Below are 20255 nucleotides of genomic sequence, written 5' to 3' on the forward strand. Positions count from 1 at the left end.
CCTCACGAAACACTTCCTCCCTCACGAAACACTTGTAGCAACTGGATTCTCTCACGCGTTGCCTTTTTTTTGCCCACAACTCTTTACTTTCCGCAGCCAAGCTGAAACTAGAAAAAGACCTCAGTGGAGGTCTCAGTCAGAGCACTGACATTTTCTCGCCCTGTGACTCTAATACATTTCAGTCAGTCGTAAAATTAGGATGACACATCACCCGACACATAACGCAAATGGCAGCCCTTCAGATTTTAATATATTGGAGTCTTTCCCCACTTGGGTTGTAATTATTTCAGTTTGTCTCCAGTCAGGCTTCCAGTGTTCTCTGGAGGTTCTCCAGCCGAGTCAAAAAGATTTCTAGAGTTTCAGAAAACGCCAAATTCTAATGATTTCAGTGTGTGTGTGTGTGTGTGTGTGTGTGTTTAAATCGTTGAGATATACAGTTGGTTGACTCCTCTATTTGATTTGCAGTTCCCTGATGATAAAAATGTTATCCATTTAAAGTGTCCAAGACAGTGTATTCATAGAATTTTTGTAACCACACGACAATCAACTTAACATTTTCGTCACCCCAGGGCAGTGACTTTCCATTTCTTCCCCAACGCTGTGCAACCACAAATCTACTCTTTGTCTCTGTAGATTTGCCTATGCTGGACACTTCATTTAAGTGGAATCATACAGTGTTAGTCTTTTGTGACTGGCTTCTTTCACTTGGCATGTCTTGGCAAGGTCCCTCAGTACTGTAGCATGCATCAGTACTTTATTCTTTGTAGCCAAGTAAAATTCCATTTTTGTATATACCACACTTTATTTGTCCATTCATCAATTAATGGACATTTGCATTGTTTCTGCTTTCTGACTGCTAATAACTAATACTGCTTATAAGCATTCTTGCATAGATTCTATATGGAAGTATGTGGAAGGAATTTCTCTTGAAGTAGAGTTGCTGGTTAATATGGTAACCTTATGTTTAACTTTTTGAGGAATTGCCAAACAGTTTTTATTTATTTTATTTTACTTTATTTTATTTATTTATTTGAGAGAGAGTACGAGCGGGAGGGGCAGAGAGAGAGAGAGAGAATCTCAAGCTGACTCCATGCTGAGTTTGGGGACTGACACAAGGCTTGATCTGAAGACCCTGAGATCATGACCTCAGCTGAAATCAAGAATCGGATGCTTAACTGACTGCATCACCCCGCTGAACAGTTTTTAAAGGCAGATCTCCCGTTTTTGCATTATCTCCAGCAAGGATTAAGAGTTCCAATTTCTGGGGGCACCTGGGTGGCTCAGTGGGTTAAGCCTCTGCCTTCGGCTCAGGTCATGATCTCAGGGTTCTGGGATTGAGTCCCGCATCGGGCTCTCTGCTCAGCAGGGAGCCTGCTTCCCCCTCTCTCTCTGCCTGCCTCTCTGCCTGCTTGTGATCTGTCAAATGAATAAATAAAATCTTTTTAAAAAGTTCCAATTTCTCTATATCCTCAAGAATAATTGTTATTATCTGTTGATTTTTTTAAAAAGTTGTAGCTATCTAAGTGAATAATGAAGTAGTATCTCATTCTGGTCTTGATTTGCATTTCCCTAGTGATTAATAATGTTGAGCATATTTTCAAGTGCTTATTGACTATTTTCTTTGGATAAATATTTATTCAAATCATTTGCCCATTTTTAAAAGAGATTTTATTTATTTATTTGAGAAAGAGACAGAGAGAGAGACAGCATGTAAGCTGGGGGAGCAGAGGGAAGGAGAGAGAGAGAATCCTAAGCATATTCAATGCTGAGTGCAGAGCCCGATGCAGGGCTCAGTCTCATGACCTGAGATCATGACCTGAGCTGAAACCCCAAGAGTCGGACACTTAACCGACTGAGCCACCCATGTGCCCCTTTTTTCTCATTTTTAGTTGGGTCATTTGTGGGCTTTCTTTGTTGAATTATAAAAATTCTTTATTAGGTCTGACTCCTAGTCCCTTAACATACATGATTTGCAAATATTTTCTCCCATTTTGTAGGTTGTCGTTTCAGTTTCTTGATGCTATCAGCTGCACTTCAGAAGTTTTTATGGCCTATTGGTTATGGTATAGGTCAGTTTTCGTAGACTTTACAGTTATGAATTGATTCAATTAAAATTACTCTTTACTGTTCATTTGTGAGAGCTGTACACTGAAGTATGTGTGGCATGAAATGATGATGTCTGAGATTTGGTTAAAGGTACTCCAACAAAGAAATAAAGGGATAGATGAAGCAAAAGTAGAAAATCTTGAAAATTGTTGAATCTGAGGTTTGTCATAGAATGGGCACGTGGAGTTATCTCATCCTATTTTCTCTACTTTTGTATAGGGGAAAATATATTTTTATACCAAATACATATCTGATTACTTTTTTTTGGCACAAAGGAAAGGTTTCATATGTTAAGAGTATATGGTGCATTGAAGGAAGAATAGATAAACAGAGCCTTACAAGGTTAGAGTGTGAAAATTAAGCATTGACCTGAGAATTTCAAGATACTTTTGATGATACATATGTATAAATAGGAATGAAGTGTGTACTGTTAGTACTGAGTAACCTAATCTGGGTGGGAGTGGTAACTTTATACAAGGTGAAGCCATTTGTGGAAGTATGACCTTTGATTTAGTATACATAACTCACTCCTGAGTAAGTATAGCTGGCCTTAGAATTTATTTTCCTGTCAGCACTTATGTGTGTTTGTGTGTGTATGTATATATACATATATATATATATATATATATATATATGTAAAATTTTTTTTTACATGTATGGTTGACCCTGAACAATGTGGAGACATGGAGGGTTAGGAACACTGACCCCCTGCACAGTTGAAAATCTGTGTATAACTTTTGACTCCCCCAAACCTTAGCTACTGATAGCTGACTGTTGACCCAAAGCCTTACCAATAATATAAACAGTTGATTAACAGACATTTTGTTTGTTGTATGTATTGTATATTATACTCTTACAAGAAAGTAAGCTAGAGAAAAGAAAATTAAGAAAATCATTAAAAAAATCACAAGAGAAAGTAACATTTATAGTACTGTATTTAATAAAAAAATCTGTGTATAAGAGACCTGCATAGTTCAAAACTATGTTCTTCAAGGGTCAACCGTATGTGTGTGTGTATATATATGTATACATAAAATATTTGTAAATATTAGTATTCATTTATGTTTACTATTTTAAATATATTTTTTATAGTTTTCTGGTCTGTATCTTGTTCTTTACAAGTTTTCTGCCTGCCCAACTGCTTATTTTTTTAAATATAAAGCAGTCTATTTTCACTCTCTGGTTGCTTGTAATTACTTTTTAGATATGCCTACATTGATAGCTTCCACTTACTTTGATATCCTTTTCTCAGGCTTCCTCTGCAGTTCAGAAGACTTTTTTTTTTTTTTTAAAGCAAATGATGCTTAATGTCATCTGCCAAATTTGGAGTCTGCAATGTATTCTCTCTTCTACATAATTTAATAATGCTAAAATCCGAGGATCCCACTAATTATAAATTCTCTAAATTTTGATTGAAAACAAAAAACTAATGTAATTCAGTGTAATTCAGGGTTTTGAGAATTGAGAAATTAAATATATATAAAACTTCGTTCCTTTTAGCTGCTTAAAATTTTTTAAAAATTTAATGGATTTGTCACACATTTTTGCTACTTCACCCAATTAGCTGTGTTTACTTACAGTGTTAAACAATTCATGAAAACACATATATTTATGGAATTAAAAATAAACCTTACACATCATGTAGAATATGAGCACTGGTTATACTGAGAAGAGCAATGGTCAGAAGGAGACCATTGGGTCCTAGTTTCAGCTATGTGACCTCTAGCTATATAAGTAGTCTTTGTGCCCTTGAACTAGGATTTCATTTTGTTAGTGAAAGTAGGGACATTTCATTAGATGACCTTAATGCTTTTTTTCTGCTTCTGAAATTATAAGCAGAGCCATCAAAACTCTGCATAAATTTAATAGAGATTAGTTTGGAGAGTCCTAATTGCTAAAAAGTTTCTCCTATAATTCCAATAGTTAGTTCCTAGATGTGTGACTTTAAGCAAGTTATTCTTTTATTATCTTGTCTGTGAAATGCAATAAAGAAGCCACAGGTAAATTTCCTTTTACTGAAGTCTGTTCTCTCTGGTAATCACCAAAGCCACTCCAGGTTTTTGTTTTTGTTTTGTTTTTTTAATTTAAGTGCCTGCAAGGTGTATTTTTTACTCTTCTTTTTACTTTTTAGTTTTAGTTTAGTTTAGTTACTTTTTACTTTTTGCCTATATATTCTATATTTCAGAAAGTTTCTTGTAGATAGTGTATAATCAAGTCTTGTTTTTTTAGCTAGTCTGTGTGTTTTAATTACTATACTACACCATTTCAGTTTAATTTTTTATTTTGTTGGATTTAGGTCTACCACTTACCATTAATTGTCTTTCTCTCTGCTTTACAGTTCTGTTTTCCTTTCTGGCCTCCTTTTGAATTTTTTAAAATTATTTTATAGAATTTCATTTTAAGTTATATATTGGCTTTTTTTTTAAGATATTATTTATTTATTTGATAGAGAGAGAGCACAAGTAGACGGAGAGGCAGGCAGAGAGAGAGAGAGAGGGAAGCAGGCTCCCTGCCAAGCAGAGAGCCCGATGCGGGACTCGATCCCAGGACCCTGAGATCATGACCTGAGCCGAAGGCAGTGGCTTAATCCACTGAGCCACCCAGGCGCCCCTATATATTGGCTTTTTAAAAATATCTCTCCATGCTATATTTTTTAGTGATTACTGCAGAGTTTTTTTTTTTTTTTTAAGATTTTATTTATTTGAGTGAGAGAGAGTACCAGTGGGGGGCAGGCAGGGAGAAGGAGCAGTTTCCCTGCTGAGCAGGGAGCCTGATGTAGGGCTTGATCCCAGACCCCAGGATCACTACCCAAGCAAAAGGTAGACGCTTACTGGATTAAGGCATCCAGGTGTCCCTCTAAACGTTATTATACCAAACTTTTTATAATCTGCTTAGAATTTTTTACCACTCCAAGTAAAATATAGAAACCTTACTACCATATATGTCCTGTTACTCACCTCCCATTAAGATGTTGTTCTCATATGTATTAGATCTAGTTCTGTTAAACATCCCACCAGACTGTTACAAATTTTTTATTTCAGTTAGTTATAAATATTTTAACAAACTTAAAAGGTGAAAAAATACTCTATTCTATTTATTCAGATATTACCATTTCTGTGTTCTTTCTTGGCATTTTGGTGTTCCCTTTGATACCATTTTACTTCTCTATGAACTTTCTTTAGCATTTCTTTTATAGCAGTTCTACTGGCAGTGAATTATCTTAGTCTTCCTTTTTCTGAAAATGTCTTTATTTCACTCTGATTCCTAAAGGATGTATTTGCTGGTTAAGGATTCTGGGTTGATAATTATTAGTATTTTTTTTAAGCACTTTAGAAGTAATGTTCCACTGTCTCTGGTTTCTGGTGAGAAGTACAACATAATTCAAATCTTTGTTCTCCAAAAAGTAAACAGTGTCATTTTTCTCTGGCTGTTTTCAGATCTTTTCTTTATGTTTAATTTAATCTGTGTGGTTATGATATGCCTGGGTATGGTTTTTAACTTTTTAGCAATTTGCTGTGCCAGTATAAATGCTGTAAATATAATTTCATGTAAACATATATAAATTTATTTCTTTCACCAAATTTTGGAAGTTTTTAGCTACCATTTATTTCTTAAAATGTTTTTTCTTCCAATCTTTCTCCTCTTCTTTTGCATCTCCTCTAACATGAGTATTAGATATTTTTATATTTTCCCATAAGTCCCCAAAGCTTTTCTTTTTCTTCTACTTTTTTCTCTGTTATTCAGACAGGATAATTTCTACTGAAATACCTTTAAATTTGCTGACTCTTCCCTTGGTTGTCTCCATCCTATTAAGACCCTCTAGGAAATTTTTTTATTTGTGTTTTTCACTTATAAAATTTCAGTTTGGTTCTTCTTTAAGACTTATTTATTTACCTGAGAGAGAGCAAGCTAGAGAGAGAGCACTAGTGGGGAAGATGGTGAGAGAGGAAAAAACTGCTTCTTCCTCAAGGAGCAGGGAGCCCGATGAGGGGCTTGATCCTGGGACCCCAGGAGCATGACCTAGGCTAAAGGCAGACACTTAACCTACTGAGCCACCAGGTACTCCTCAATTTGGTTCTTTTTATAGCTTCCATTTTTTTGGTGAGCCTTCTTCCCTTCCATTCATTTAAATAGTGTTTACCCTTGCTTTATGGGACATAATTAAAATAATATGTTAAGTCTTTTTCTGATGATTCTTAAATTTGAGAATTAGCTTTTGTTCCTTATATTTTCCCTTGAGAGTTGTTTAGATTTCCTTTTGTTTTACATGTTGAGTACTTTTGAATTATTTCATATATATATATATATATATATATATATATATTTAAAGATTTTATTTATTTATCTGACAGACAGAGACCACAAGTAGGCTGAGAGGCAGGCAGAGAGAGAGAGAGGAGAAAGCAGGCTCCCTGCTGAGCAGAGAGCCCGATGTGGGGCTCGATGCCAGGACCCCGGGATCATGACCCGAGCTGAAGGCAGAGGCTTTAACCCACTGAGCCACCCAGGCGCCCATATTTCCTAGATATTTTGAATATAATGAAACTGTCAGTCCTGTTTAAGTCTTTAAAAGAATGCTTTTTTTTTGTTGTTTTGGTTTTAGCTTGCAGTGGTCCAATTAGTTCAGAACACATATCCTGGGCAGCTTTATCTGGGTTGAGGTTTCAATGATAATTTAATTTTCAACACCGTTGCAGTGCAGTTCCAATCTGCCCTGATTGTGCACCACCCAGTGGCCACTCTGAAACCTGCATACAAGCATACCTCATTATTGCACTTCACAGATACTGTTTTTTACTAACTGAAGGTTTGTGGCAGCCCTGGGTCAAGCAAGTCTATCAGTGCCACTTTTCTAATAGCATTTGTTCACTTGGTTTGCTCACTATGGTTTACTGAGTATCTTAAGCTCACTGTTGAGAACTACTTCTTAGAAAAAAAGATTCCTTTCAAAATGACTACTCACTGACAATGCATCTGGTCACCCAAGAGCTCTGATGGACATGTACAATGATACTAATGTTTTCATCCCTGCTAACACTGTATCCATTCAGCAGCCCATAGATCAAGGATTCATTTCAATTTTCAAGTTTTATTTAATAAATACATTTTGTAAGGCTATCTATAGCTGCCTAGATAGTGATTCCTTGGATGGATCTGGGCAAGTCAACTGAAAAGCTTCTGGAAAGGATTCTCTGGTGTAGATGCCATTATGAACATTTGTGACTCATGGAAAGAGTTCACAGTATCAACATTAACAAGTTTGGAAGAAGTTAATTCCAGCCATTTTGGATGACTTGGAGGGGTTCAAGACTTCAGTGAAGTAACATCTTGTGGTGGAAGTAGCAAGAGAACTAGAATTAGTAGTGGAGCCTGAAGATATGTCTGAATTGCTACCATCTCATGATAAAACTTGAATGGATGAGGAGTTGTTTCTTAAGGATGAGCAAAGAAAGTGGTTTCTTGAAATGGCATCTACTCCTGGTGGGGATGCTGCAAACATCACTGAAGTGACACTAAAGATTTAGGTTAGGTGTGATTTGGGAGTGTTGACTCCCATTTTGAAAGTTGTGGGTAAAATGCTATCAAACAGCATCACACACTACAGGGAAATTGATTGTGAAAGGAAGAGTCAATCAATGCAGCAGACTTCTTCATTGTCTTATTTTAAGAAATTGCCACAGCCACCTCAACCTTTAGTAACCACCGTCCTAATCAGTCAGTCGCCATCAACATTCAGGCAAGACCTCTTACCAGCAAAAAGATTATGATGTACTGAAAGCTCAGATGATGGTTAACAACATTTTTCACTAATAAAATATTTTAAAATTAAGGCATGTACTTTGTTTTTTAGACATAACCATACACTTAGTGAACTATAATATAGCATAAACGTAACTTTTTTATATCTACCGGGAAGCCAAAAAATTCAAAGTTGACTTGCTTTATTGCAATACTCACTCTATACAGTAGAATACACAGAATCTCTGAGTTATGCCTGTAGTGACCTATGGTGTAGCTCGGTGTTTAAAACACTTGCTCAGCTGCTTCTTGTCAGTTTCATACATGCAGAGGTTGGGGGTGGTCCCAGGATTTTTTTTTTTTAAGATTTTATTTATTCATTTGACAGGCAGAGATCACAAGTAGGCAGAGAGGCAGGCAGAGAGAGAGAGAGGAGGAAGCAGGCTCCCCGCCGAGCAGAGCGCCCGATGCGGGGCTCGATCCCAGGACCCTGAGATAATGACCCAAGCCGAAGGCAGAGGCTCCAACCCACTGAGCCACCCAGGCACCCCTTCCAGGATTTTTATACACAAATTTGGAGGTTCACTTTCTTTAGTTCCTTCCTATGATCTTCCCCCACACACTCTGGTCCAAGATCTTCCTCCTAAGTCTTCTGTTAGAAAGTCAGGGCTTTAAGCCTCCCTTCACCATTCCCAGTATTCCACCCTGCAGTGTCTGACTGTGTGCCCCCACTGCATCTGTAGGTAGGGAGGAGTGATGCCGTTTTGTTATCTTTAGCTTGGTGTACAGCAAGGTTCTTCTTCACAGGGGGTGTGTGAGGAGGGGGAGGGGGGTGCTGCCTTTCTGCAGCTCCCCTGGAGTAAGTCAAATAAATTCCAGAGTCTGTCTCACAGCCCTCAACCCCCTTCCTTTTTCTTTGACTAGAGAGAACAAACTGTTCCTTGGGCTCTGTGCTAGCTGGCAGTTCATTTTCCTGTTAGGTATCTATAATTTTTTTTAGGATTTTTAAAAAATTTTTTATTTGACAGAGAGAGAGAGAGAGAGAAAGAGATCACAAGTAGGCAGAGCAACAGGCGGGGGGCGGGGGAGCCCGCTCCCTGCTGAGCAGAGAGCCCAATGTAGGGCTCTATCCCAGGACCCTGAGATCATGTGGAGTAAGGTCTTTCATTGACTTTGAAAAGTTTGTATTTAAAAGTATTTGTTGTATCCTTTCTCCTCTCTCCTGCAGCTAATTAAGCATATGTTAGGGCTTCTCACTATCTGCTCTGTATGTCTGTTTTTCTCCATCCTTCCATCTTTTTGTCTTTCTGGCTGTACTCTGGATAATTTCTCCTGATTTGTATCCCTGTTTATAAATTCTACCCACTGGCTGTATTATATTCTGCCATTTAAATCTATTTAATTAGAGATTAACAGTCCAGTTTTTACATATTCTAGCACCATGTATATTCACATCTTTCCCCAATTAGCTCCATCACTTTGTATGGGTTCCCATTCCCTACAGGTACCTCATACTTGACTATTTCTTAAAACACAGAAAGTGAAAATCTAATACTTGTCTAAAGGAGTTTTTCATTATTTCTACTAATCTACTAACTTTTGGCTCTGGAGTAATTTCCTTATGTGACTGTTTCTATTTTAACTGTGTTGGTAAATCTTATATTTGAAAAGTAATCTGTGGCCTGCATTGAAGTTACTTTTCTAAGGGAGGATCTATGTTTTTTTTTCCCCTCCTGGCACCTAGAGGAATCATCAGTGCGGAACCACCCTAAAACAAGTTTAAATGCTTATGATTCTTTGGGTGATGTAGGCAATTCCAAATTTGACTAGTTTTATAATACTTTATACTTCTGGTTCATCCTCATCTAAAGGCTAAAAACACTTTGGCGAGCTGGGGGTGGCCACGGAGAAGTAGCGATTAGGTTCATGATACTGATTAGATTTGCAGCATTGTGTGGGCCTTATATTTTGGTCTGTTCCCTCACCCCATAAGATTGTTCTCAATAGGACCTTATGCCCACTTCTCTTTCTCTTTCCTTTTGGACTGAACATTCCTTACTGTCTTAATATCTTGATGCTTTCAGATGATTTTTGTATTTTAATCACCTTTGGGTTATTTTTAGCAGGAGTATAGATCTAAGTATCCTAGCATACAGTTCCCAGAAACAAGAAGTTTCCCACAATTGCATGCTTGTTCCTACTTGGGCAAACCCTACTCTTTTAATTGGTATTCTCTGCACTTTGCACATGCTACTTGTGGCATATAATCCATAAGTGTTGATAGGAAAAATGCTTAATTTTTTCAGCAAGTAATTACTTTTAGCAATTTATATGTATAGCTGCTTAAAAAATATACGTATCTTATATTATTTAATATTACTTGCTGCACATAAATGACTAGAAAACTTAGCAGCTTAATACAACATTTATTATCTCACACAGTTTCTGAGATTCAAGAATCTGAAAATGGCTTAGTTTGGTGGTTCTCATGAGGTTGCAAACTTTGGAAGGCAGCTACTATTGGGGTTGAAGGATCCATTTCCATTGGCTTCAGTCCCTTGCCGGCGGGCCTCCCCAACAGCCTGGCAGCTAGCTTCCCCAAGAGTGAGTAATCTAATAGGGAGTGGGAGACAGAGGGAAGAGGAAAGGATAGGAAGAAAGGGACAAAAGACAGAACGTGGGGAGAAATGCACCAAAGATGGAAGTGATAGCTGTTTACAACATAATCTAAGAAATGACATCCCAACCCCTCTGCTGTATTTTTTTGGTCACAAAGACCAATGTTATGAAGGGAAGGTACTACACAGTATGAACACCAGGAGGTAGGGATCACTAGGGACTTATCTTGGAGGTTGGGAAGCACTGTATTTTACCAAAAGACCAAAAAAAAAAGAGAAACTTTATTATATTCAGAGGTTCTTAACAAAGTACTTGCGTTAAACCCACTTCTTCATTTGTAGAAAGCATGAAAATATGGTTGTAATTTTATCAACACAGATGTGCAAAATATTTCCCAAACAGTGTTATATATTAAATTTGTCCAAGCTAAATCCAAAAGAAAGAATATAAAGATTTAAAACTAAAAATCTGATGTGAAAAAAATCTCAGTTAAATGGTAAAAGATAAATTTAGATGGCAAGCCTTTGTGTCTGGTAGGGGAAAAAAAAGGTTTTAAATATAGCTAACTAAAAAATAAACTTGCAAGTGTCTTAGTAATAAAAAATTCTGTTATGAGAAAAACAGTCCTCCTACTGAAACATATAGTCACAATTCCAGTAATATGCTTTTATCAATCAAAAGTGGTTTGAGAAGGAATGAAACCTTTAAGATTCTCAGTATGAGTCTCATAACTCAAAGTAATTGAGGGAATCAATGTGTTCTTTAATGTAAACACCATGCTACACTTTGTATAAATGAGAAGAGAAAAAAATACATATACTATTTGTATTGCTGCTACTACACCTAAACCAGGGGAAGATACGTAAGAAACTAATAAAAAGGATTACTTGGTTGAGATTGGAGGGTAGGAAGAACAAGGTAGAATACATACAAGGTAGAAGGTAAAACTTGTATTGATAAGTTTCTTATTTTTCTGATTTCTGAAATACACACACACACACACACACCCATATATATATATGATTGAACCGATATAAAACATTTATTTAATCACAAAGAAAAAATTAAAACCTAAGATGGGTTTATAGGTTTCTGGTTTATTTCAGGATATCTTCGATTAAAATGTGAATTAGGTTATCAAAGCTATGCTTGTGCCTAAAAAAAGAAAAGTCTGTTCTTTACTTATAAAACAATATCAGAATCTAGGCTGTTATAAAATTAGGCAGTTGAGACACCATAGTCAAGCTTTTGCTTTTATGATTAAATCACAGGGTAAGATACTCATTCAACACAGAGGACTCTCTAAAGCAAATCGCATTAAAAGATAAAGTTCAGTCTTTTTACAATTACCTACTTTTCAGATTTTTATCTTTTACCTAGCCAAGTTTCATGCCCACTATCCAACAAGTTCTCAGGTAGCCGTCTTCTTATTGGTATGACCAGCCTTCTGAGTTGTTTTCCTTTTTTGTTTTGTTTTGTTTTTGGTGGGCAGCAAAGTTTATTGAGTGATAGTATAAAGCTCCTGAAGGGGGAGAGGACCTGAGAGGGTTGCCTCCTGGGTTGTTTTCCAACCATATCTCTATTATAGCAGTAACTTTTACTTCATTAATTACCTGACTCACACATTCAGCTCCAATAGGGAAAGAGCTATTTTACTCATCTTTCAACTAGTGAAGCCTAACAAAATGCTCTGCACATAGCAAGTATATAGACAAAGTGTGCTGGGTGGTTGCACAGAACAAGTGGGCTAGATTTTACTTCATATTTCAGAGTTTAGAGAAAGAGACCAGTATTAAAAAGCCTCAGATCAAAAACAGATCACTGCAGACTGAATACAAAGAACCATTCTATTTCTTTACATTTAAAAAAATTTAAAAGTACCAATGTGAAGAACATGACCAAATAAGTAACAACTGCATTCAGAAACCTACATCTACAAAGAATACTTTAAAATGTTTCTCTAAAGACACATTATTCCAATTTTCATTAAATGTAGAGACTTTTTGGAAAGAAATCTAAAGCTATCTTATCATGGGAAGAGCTCTCCACCATTTGGTTATTTTTAAGTAATTTCAGGGGTGCCTGGCTGGCTCAGTCAGAAAAGCATGTGACTCTTGATCTTGGGGTCATGAGTTTGAGCCCCATATTGGGTGTAGAGATTACTAAAATAAAAAATAAACAAATAAAATAATTTCAGTATTCATAGACTGTGCAACTACTTATACTGCAAAATAAACACACACTATGTAAAGAAAACATAAACTGATAAAAATAATCTTACACCATTTCAATACATTTCACAGGTTACTTTGTGTTGCCATTTTATTTAATAGCCACAACATTTTACATTGCTTATTAAGTAGCTACTTCCAGAAGACTGATAATCTCCTTCACAGGATATTTTTGGTTAGTACTACAGATGTGATTCAGTACAACCATGTGACCAGTGGAGTAAAATTCTCAGTCTCTCCTAGCCTGAGACCTCAGATCCTGAGTTATAACCCTGACTTGGTCTTCATGTTGAGATGCTTCATAAGTATTTTTCTTACATCAGGGCTATTTAGTGTAGTTTCTTTTTCTTGAGATATATAATGAGTGTTTTTGATACAAAAACATATACCATATAAGAATTTAAAAAGTATCAAAATAATGGTTGTATTTTATTTATATAATGTAAATGACAGAACTAAAACATCCCCTACACTTTTTTTAACACAACATACTTCTTAAAGTTTTGCTGTTTGAAGAGGAAGGTTCTGTAAGTTTCAAATACATAGAATTTAACTTATGTTAATATCCTGTTATAAAAATAACTACCATATAAAGAATTTAAAATATGCAAAAGTAATTAGTTCATTAAAATGTGTATTTAATACATCGGTGTCAATGAAAATATGCAAACTTGCCAACAAAGTTCTACGATTTAAAGGAGAAGTTAAAAAAGCCTGTTTTAGGCTTCATTTATTGCTACATAATGACTACTTCAAGGGTCATATGGCCTGTTGTCAATCCCTATTAGAAGTGGTAAATAATGTGGGGTATATTTTGAAGGAAAAGAGGAAAATAATGCACTGCAATACAAAAATATTACCTATTTATAAATTATTAGACTTATAAAACACATACTGAATCACATGTTCTTGCTATAAAAACAATGTACTTAAATACAGAAGCACAAAATTCTGAAGCACCCACAATTATTTTAGGAATACCCATTTAATCAAGAAAAAAAACATATATATATATATATATATATATATATATATATAATAATTTGAAAAGAAAAAAGGCAAAATTCTGATTTTTAATCCAAATAATCAGAGTTTATCTAATCATGGAGGTAGGTCTCCACTCCAATTATACAAATAAGTTATCTGCCTTACTCGAAGAATCATCATATAAGACTAAGATCTGAAAACTGTGTCCTGAAGTTCATTTTTAACAGACTTTAGAAACCAGCAACTGTACTGGCATATGTAACAGCTATTTCCCTCATAAGGTTACACCTGAAAAGAGCCTTCATTAAAGTCATTCTTGGCATAACGAGGTATACATAAATGCAGATACTTTGGCTTTGCATTTAAATAACACAGTAAATGCTACAAATTTATTAAAGATAGAAGAAATCCTTATCTTAGTACTTATATTAAGTCAAAGCTTCAAAAACTGTGGGTCTCTTAAATTTTTAGAGATCTAAATATTGTGCTAATGATTTAAAAAGACAATTTCCTGCCTAAAAACCAAAACTTACATGTTTCAAATAGCAAACATTTAGTGTTTGTGGCCATTTCAGCTTTAGTGAATTTAGTTTTAACAAATTAGTATGCAATATATGACTCATATCTTTCATTAAAAAAGATTTTCTATAATGAAAAATACTAATTCTATTTCTAGTGGTAAACTAGTAGAGTTGGAGGTCCCACCATGGATCACAGGGATTAGAGCACTATCAAGATCATTTAAATAATGTTGAGGAAGAAGTTGGCCTTCAGATCCTGCCTGAAATTCAACCTGGGGAAGAAAAGAATCTTGATAAGTCAACCTCAGAAAGTAAGCCATCTTGTTTAGCTCTGCAGATGAATATGAATGATTTTAAAATATGTCATTCATTTTAAGCATGTTAAGAAAATACTTGATATTTTACTCATAAATTGTTTCACATTCTCCTGTACTTCTTTTATCCTTTACATAAATTATTATTCTTTCTCCCACAGATATCATAAAAATTGTTTAAATGCCACTACTTCATACTTTAGGTTTCTTCTCAATGCACACGTAAACACTAGAGAACCAAGGTTTTATTTATTTATTTTTTATTTTTGTGAACCAAGGTTTTAAATAATTACCAACATGACTTAATAAAAACCTATAGTATTAAAAAATCTACTTAAACTGTTTTGTATTTGTTGTTGCAAAAATATTTAATATTTGAATTTAATGTTGCTGGTGAAAATTACATTTTAATGCATTTGACTAAAAAAATTAACAGGGCTGCTGAAATAAGAAATTACTACCTCCCTGAAAAAGGAACTTTTAACAGTGAGATCAAAATGTAAGTTCTTTACAAAAGAACTAGGAGTTTAACACAACCTAATTAAAGAAAAGCAGACCCTCAGTATATGACCTGATTCATGTTTAGATTAACCATTCTAATGAAAAACTTGCTTTGAAATAGATTAAATTGGATGCTGGAAACAAATGACCATTAAAGTACTACTAGAGTACCATTTTTCACCTATAAAATTCATGAAGTTCCAAAGTTTGATTACATATTGCTTTGGTAAAGATGTAGGAAAAAGAACTTTCTCAAACAAATTGTGGTAGAAACCCCTATTTGAGACAATATAGTAATATCTATTGAGTACATTCTTAGACCTGGCAATTCTACTTCTTAGAATGTTATACTCATACTTATGCAGAAGCCAAAATACTATGGATAACCTAAATGTCAATCAGTGCATACTAAATTTATATAAAAACTAGTTAAATAAATTATGGTACATTTATATAATCAACAACTTATTAAAAAGAATACATAATAATATGAAGTATCTCTAAAATATCTTAAAGAAGCAAGGTCAAAAAAAAAAGTAAAAGTAGGGGGGAAATAAAAAGGACTTACCTATTTATTTGATTGTATATGCAAAAAAAATCAGAGACTACAGAGAAATGGGTAATATTTGATTGCCTGACCAGGAAGGGAGGATGAGGAAGAATATGGAGACAGATTTCAGAGTTGGGAGTTAAAAGTGGAAAGGAGATCTTTCCAGGGCTATTACCTTTTATAACTCTACTGGGAACCATGTACATTGTAGCCTGGGGTCAGTATCTCAAGGGGCTACCCATTACAGAGATGACAACATGAGTATTGCTCTTTGGAAATGCTGGATAAGATGGTCCTATTATACACACACTTGTGAGATAACAGAAAATAATAATATTGTTCTCTACATCTGGATTCTGGTACCCAGCTCTTGAAACCCTTGTAATTTCTTAAATGATAAGAACACTCTAAATATCTCTTGTTCTAATATTTGCATAGGGCTCCTAAAACCCTTGTACATTCCCAAGTGATAAGAGCACTAGGAATATCTTTTGTTCTAATGAGGTGACTCTGGGTGGGCTCCTGGATGGGGACTGGTCACCAGAAAGACTAAGCCATAATTAGAAGCTTTAGATTTTTCAGTCCTACCCCTCATCTTCCAGAGAGGGAAGAGGGATTACAAAATGGGGTTAAATCATTCCTACATGAGGAAGTCTCCATAAAATATCTATAGAGGGAGGTTTAGAGGGTTTCAGGGCAGCTAATACACCCACAGGAGGGTGACATACCCCAATTCTAATGGGACAGATGAGAACCTCACCCTATGTACATGTCTTCATCTGTATATCCTTTAATAAAGTGGTTAACAAAAGTGTTTCCCTGTGTTCTGTGAGTAGCACTAGCAAAGTAATTAAACCCAAGGAGGGAGTTGTTAGAACTTCTGATCTATAGCTGGTTGGTCAGAAGCACGGCCAATAACCAGGGCTTATGATCAGCACCTAAAGGCATGTACAGGCAGTCTTATAGGACTGAACCTTTAACCTGTGGCATCTGATGATATCTGGGTAGAGAGTGTCAAAATTGAGTTGAATTCCTGGATATCCTGCTGGTGTCTAAGAACTGCTTGTTGGAAAAGGGAAACCCTCTATATATTTGGTAACCAGAAGTGTCAGAAATGAAGTATTTTGTGTGAGTAGTAAAAGAGATTTCACAGGAAGAAAAAGCCAAGGTAGGGAAGAACTGCTTTTTCCTTAAATGGGAAGGAAAAGACTAAGTTTTTCCTTTTTTAACACTTTTGGACTTTTGTAATTTTAAATCGTGAATTTAGAATAAAGTCAGAATGAAGAAATCAAAAACCTACTTATCAAGCAGGACTGCTATAGTGCAGAGGTCAGCAAACTGGCCTGTGGGCTAATGTGGCCCACCAATTATTTTTATAAACAAAGTTTCATTGGAACATGGTAAGCTCATTAGTTATATACTATCTATGGCTACTTGTGCACTCTAATGGCAGGACTGAATAGCTGTAAAAGATATCATACAGCCCATAATGCCTAAAACATGTACCGTCTGGCCTTTTACAAAAAAGTTTGTTGATCCCTGTTGTGGAGAGTAAAGGTGATAATGTAGAGCAAGTATGTAGCACACACTGATGTTCAACATTTTAGTTCTCTTCATTCATCCCAAATAAAAATACCCCATTGGGTTATTTTAATATATGATACATTCATTTTAAAAATACATCACAAAAACATGTCTCACCATATCAGTGTCAATGGAAACTCTCAGGCCAATTTTATTCATCCCGTCTCTCTTTAGAGTTTTCAAGTGAGGGCACAGTGCAGCACTACAAGCCATGGCTATTTCTTTTGCAAACTGATAACGAGTTGCTGAAACAGATAAATCCTGGTCCTTAAGAAAGTAGAACACCTGAAATGTATTTAATTAGAAAACAAGTCATGATTAAGATTAAAAGCAGCTTTAAAAGTACAATTGCTACTTTCAATTTAACTTTATTAATAAAATTCCAATTTTTTAAAAAGATTTTATTTATTTATTTGACAAAGAGATCACAAGTAGGTAGAGAGGCAGGCAGGGGGTGGGGGGAAGCAGGTTCTCCACTGAGCAGAGAGCCTGATGCAGAGCTTGATCCCAGGACCCTGAGATCATGACCTGAGCTGAAGGCAGAGGCTTAACCCAATGAGCCACCCAGGCAGCCCAAAATTCTAGTGTTAATGCCATAAAATTCATTAGTTAAAAGCAATGTGTGGGTGACACCTGGGTGGCTTAGTCATTTAAGCATCTACCTTTGGCTCAGGTCATGATCTCAGGGTCCTGGGATCCAGCCCCATGTCTGGCTTCCTGCTCAGTAGGGGGCGAGGGTTGCTTCTCCCTCTTCCTTTCCTCTTCCCCTGCTGGTGCTCACTCTCCCTCTCTCAAATAAATAAAATCTTTAAAATTAAAAACAACAACAACACTGTGTGTGTGAATATATATTTTGATCTGTGAGTATTTTTTTTTAAAGATTTTATTTATTTATTTGACAGGGTGAGATCACAAGTAGACAGAGAGGCAGGCAGAGAGAGAGAGAGAGAGGGAAGCAGGCTCCCCGCTGAGCAGAGAGCCCGACGCAGTACTCGATCCCAGGACCCTGAGATCATGACCTGAGCCGAAGGCAGCGGCTTAACCCACTGAGCCACCCAGGTGCCCCTATCTGTGAGTATTTTTTAAAAGCCTAAAACCAAAGATTATGGACTATGGCATGACTTAGCTATTTTGACCTAAAATTAACTTGCTGCAACAAAAGCCCTATTAATTCAGTTTAGAGAAGTGTCCTGATGAGTCCACCCTATAACATCACCTTCCTGTAAGGACATCTATAAAGTTAAGATCAAACAAAGAAATAATGTTCTATAATTTCTTTTTATTGTTGTTGTTGTTAAAGATTTTACTTATTCATTTGACCAAGAGAGAAAGCACAAAAAGAGAGCAGCAGGCAGAGGGAGAAAGAGGAGACTCCCCACTGAGCAGAGAGTTTGACCAGGGTTTGATCCTAGGGCCCAGGATCATGACCTGAGCCAAAGGCTGACACTCAACCAACAGAGCCACACAGGTGCCCTGATGTTCTATAATTTCTATATCCTCTATAGTTTCTATCTATCTTGTAATGCATAAAAATCACATAGAATACAAAAAATCTTAGTACCAGATTGCCTGACCCAGGAGGCAGAGTGAGTAGGAGTACAGAAGTACACTAAGGGATTGGGAGTCTATAATTTCATACACTTTTAGTTTAAAAAAAGTTGGAACATGCAAAAATTATTTTCATATGTGAATACTGACTATAAACTGTTATCTATAAAATATTTTGGGGGGTGCCTAGGTCATTCAGTCAGCTAAGCAACTGACTCTTGATCTCAGCTCAGGTTTTGATCTTGGGGTTGTGAGTTCAAGCCCTGCATTAAGTAGGCCCAGCATGGAGCCTACTGAAAATAAATAAATAAGTAAATAAATAAGGTTTTTAAAAATTTACATATATATTTTTTGTAAATTAAGAGCAAAATGAAAATAATATGGTCAAATAACATATACTGTACAAAGATGGCAATGCTGCCAAAACTTAATTGTGAGCTGGAAGGGAGTACCAGCATACAATAGCCTGAAATAATCTTATAGAAACCCAAATCTGGTATATAAAAGGCAGTCTAGGCTGAAAGTAAATGTGTGTTTCAAGATGTAATGTAAAAAGTATTAATAAGCTGCAATGAGAAATCTCCTAAGTTAAAAAAAATTTAAAAAGCCATATCCAAATATAATATGTAAAGGGAAGGAATCCTCTTTCTCAGTTACCTCTGTACACTTTACAGTTTTCTCATCAGTTTCAAAATCTGCTTCCAGTCTTATTTTTTCACTTGGAAATCCTTGTAATGATATTCCATCCACTGAACTAATAACACTATAGAATAAAATGTAATTCAGTAGTAGTAATAATACCAAATTGCTTTCTATGAAATATTAGATTTGAACAAATAAGGAGAAAATATATGAAAACTATATAACACTAGGATAACTCAATTACATACAAAATAATTAAAACTACAGTCCATTCATTTACCAAGACTTACTGATTGTATAGCAATTTATATATACTCTTTCATATGCCCAATTCAGACCTGAGGTTTAAAATGCCTTAGTTTCCTAACAGAAAAGCGGTCTCATGAATTTTAAAAACTTTATCTTAGAAGCCCTCAGAATTAGCCCTCTTTTTCCTTATTTGCTGTAGACCCTTTAACCAATCTCCAAAAAAAAAAAAAGAAAATAATAATTGAAAAGAAGAAGTGGCAGTAATATTCTATGAGGCCTCTAGTGTGTGTATTATTTAATTCAGTTGTTGTATTTACAGTGAATCAATAAAAAACAGACTAAACACTCAAAGGGAATCCTTTACCTACTTCACAAAAATAGATACGAAACAACAGAAAAAGTACACTGGCATCGAGGTCACACTGCTATACAATGAACATTTTATCACGGTCTCCTCCCAAACTGACCACCCTTTAAAAGTTTATAGTATTCTGGCCAAGAAAATACACAGGAGGCTGGTTAGGTACATGTCTGAAAAAACAGACTATATTCATTAGTGTGTAAGCATTTAAATTAATGGTATAATTCTACATTTACTCATAAAATGTTTGTTAGGACATTTTTATCCTTCCCCCTCCATCAAATCAATTACATTTTAGTAACA

The 20255-nt window shown here is 35.6% G+C and overlaps 1 protein-coding gene across 5 annotated transcripts in view; it reads right to left on the reverse strand.

Annotated features, from left to right (window-relative positions):
* Window positions 1–11927: 11927 nt before the first annotated feature.
* ZFYVE16 (zinc finger FYVE-type containing 16) overlaps window positions 11928–20255 on the reverse strand; it is a 51696-nt gene continuing 43368 nt past the window's right edge. For 4 of the 5 annotated variants that reach the window (XM_032335856.1, XM_032335855.1, XM_032335854.1 and 1 more), the window contains 3 exons: window positions 19358–19463; window positions 17270–17437; window positions 11928–14475 (listed from right to left, as the gene is read on the reverse strand). In XM_032335856.1, the coding sequence (XP_032191747.1) occupies window positions 14314–14475; window positions 17270–17437; window positions 19358–19463 (436 nt within the window). In that variant the 3' untranslated portion in view covers window positions 11928–14313. Of the gene's footprint in view, window positions 14476–17269; window positions 17438–19357; window positions 19464–20255 lie in introns of those variants that run through there. The other variant, XM_032335858.1, reaches the window with a different exon arrangement.

Source organism: Mustela erminea, chromosome 3, assembly GCF_009829155.1.
Source record: "Mustela erminea isolate mMusErm1 chromosome 3, mMusErm1.Pri, whole genome shotgun sequence".
NCBI classification, from domain to species: domain Eukaryota; kingdom Metazoa; phylum Chordata; class Mammalia; order Carnivora; family Mustelidae; genus Mustela; species Mustela erminea.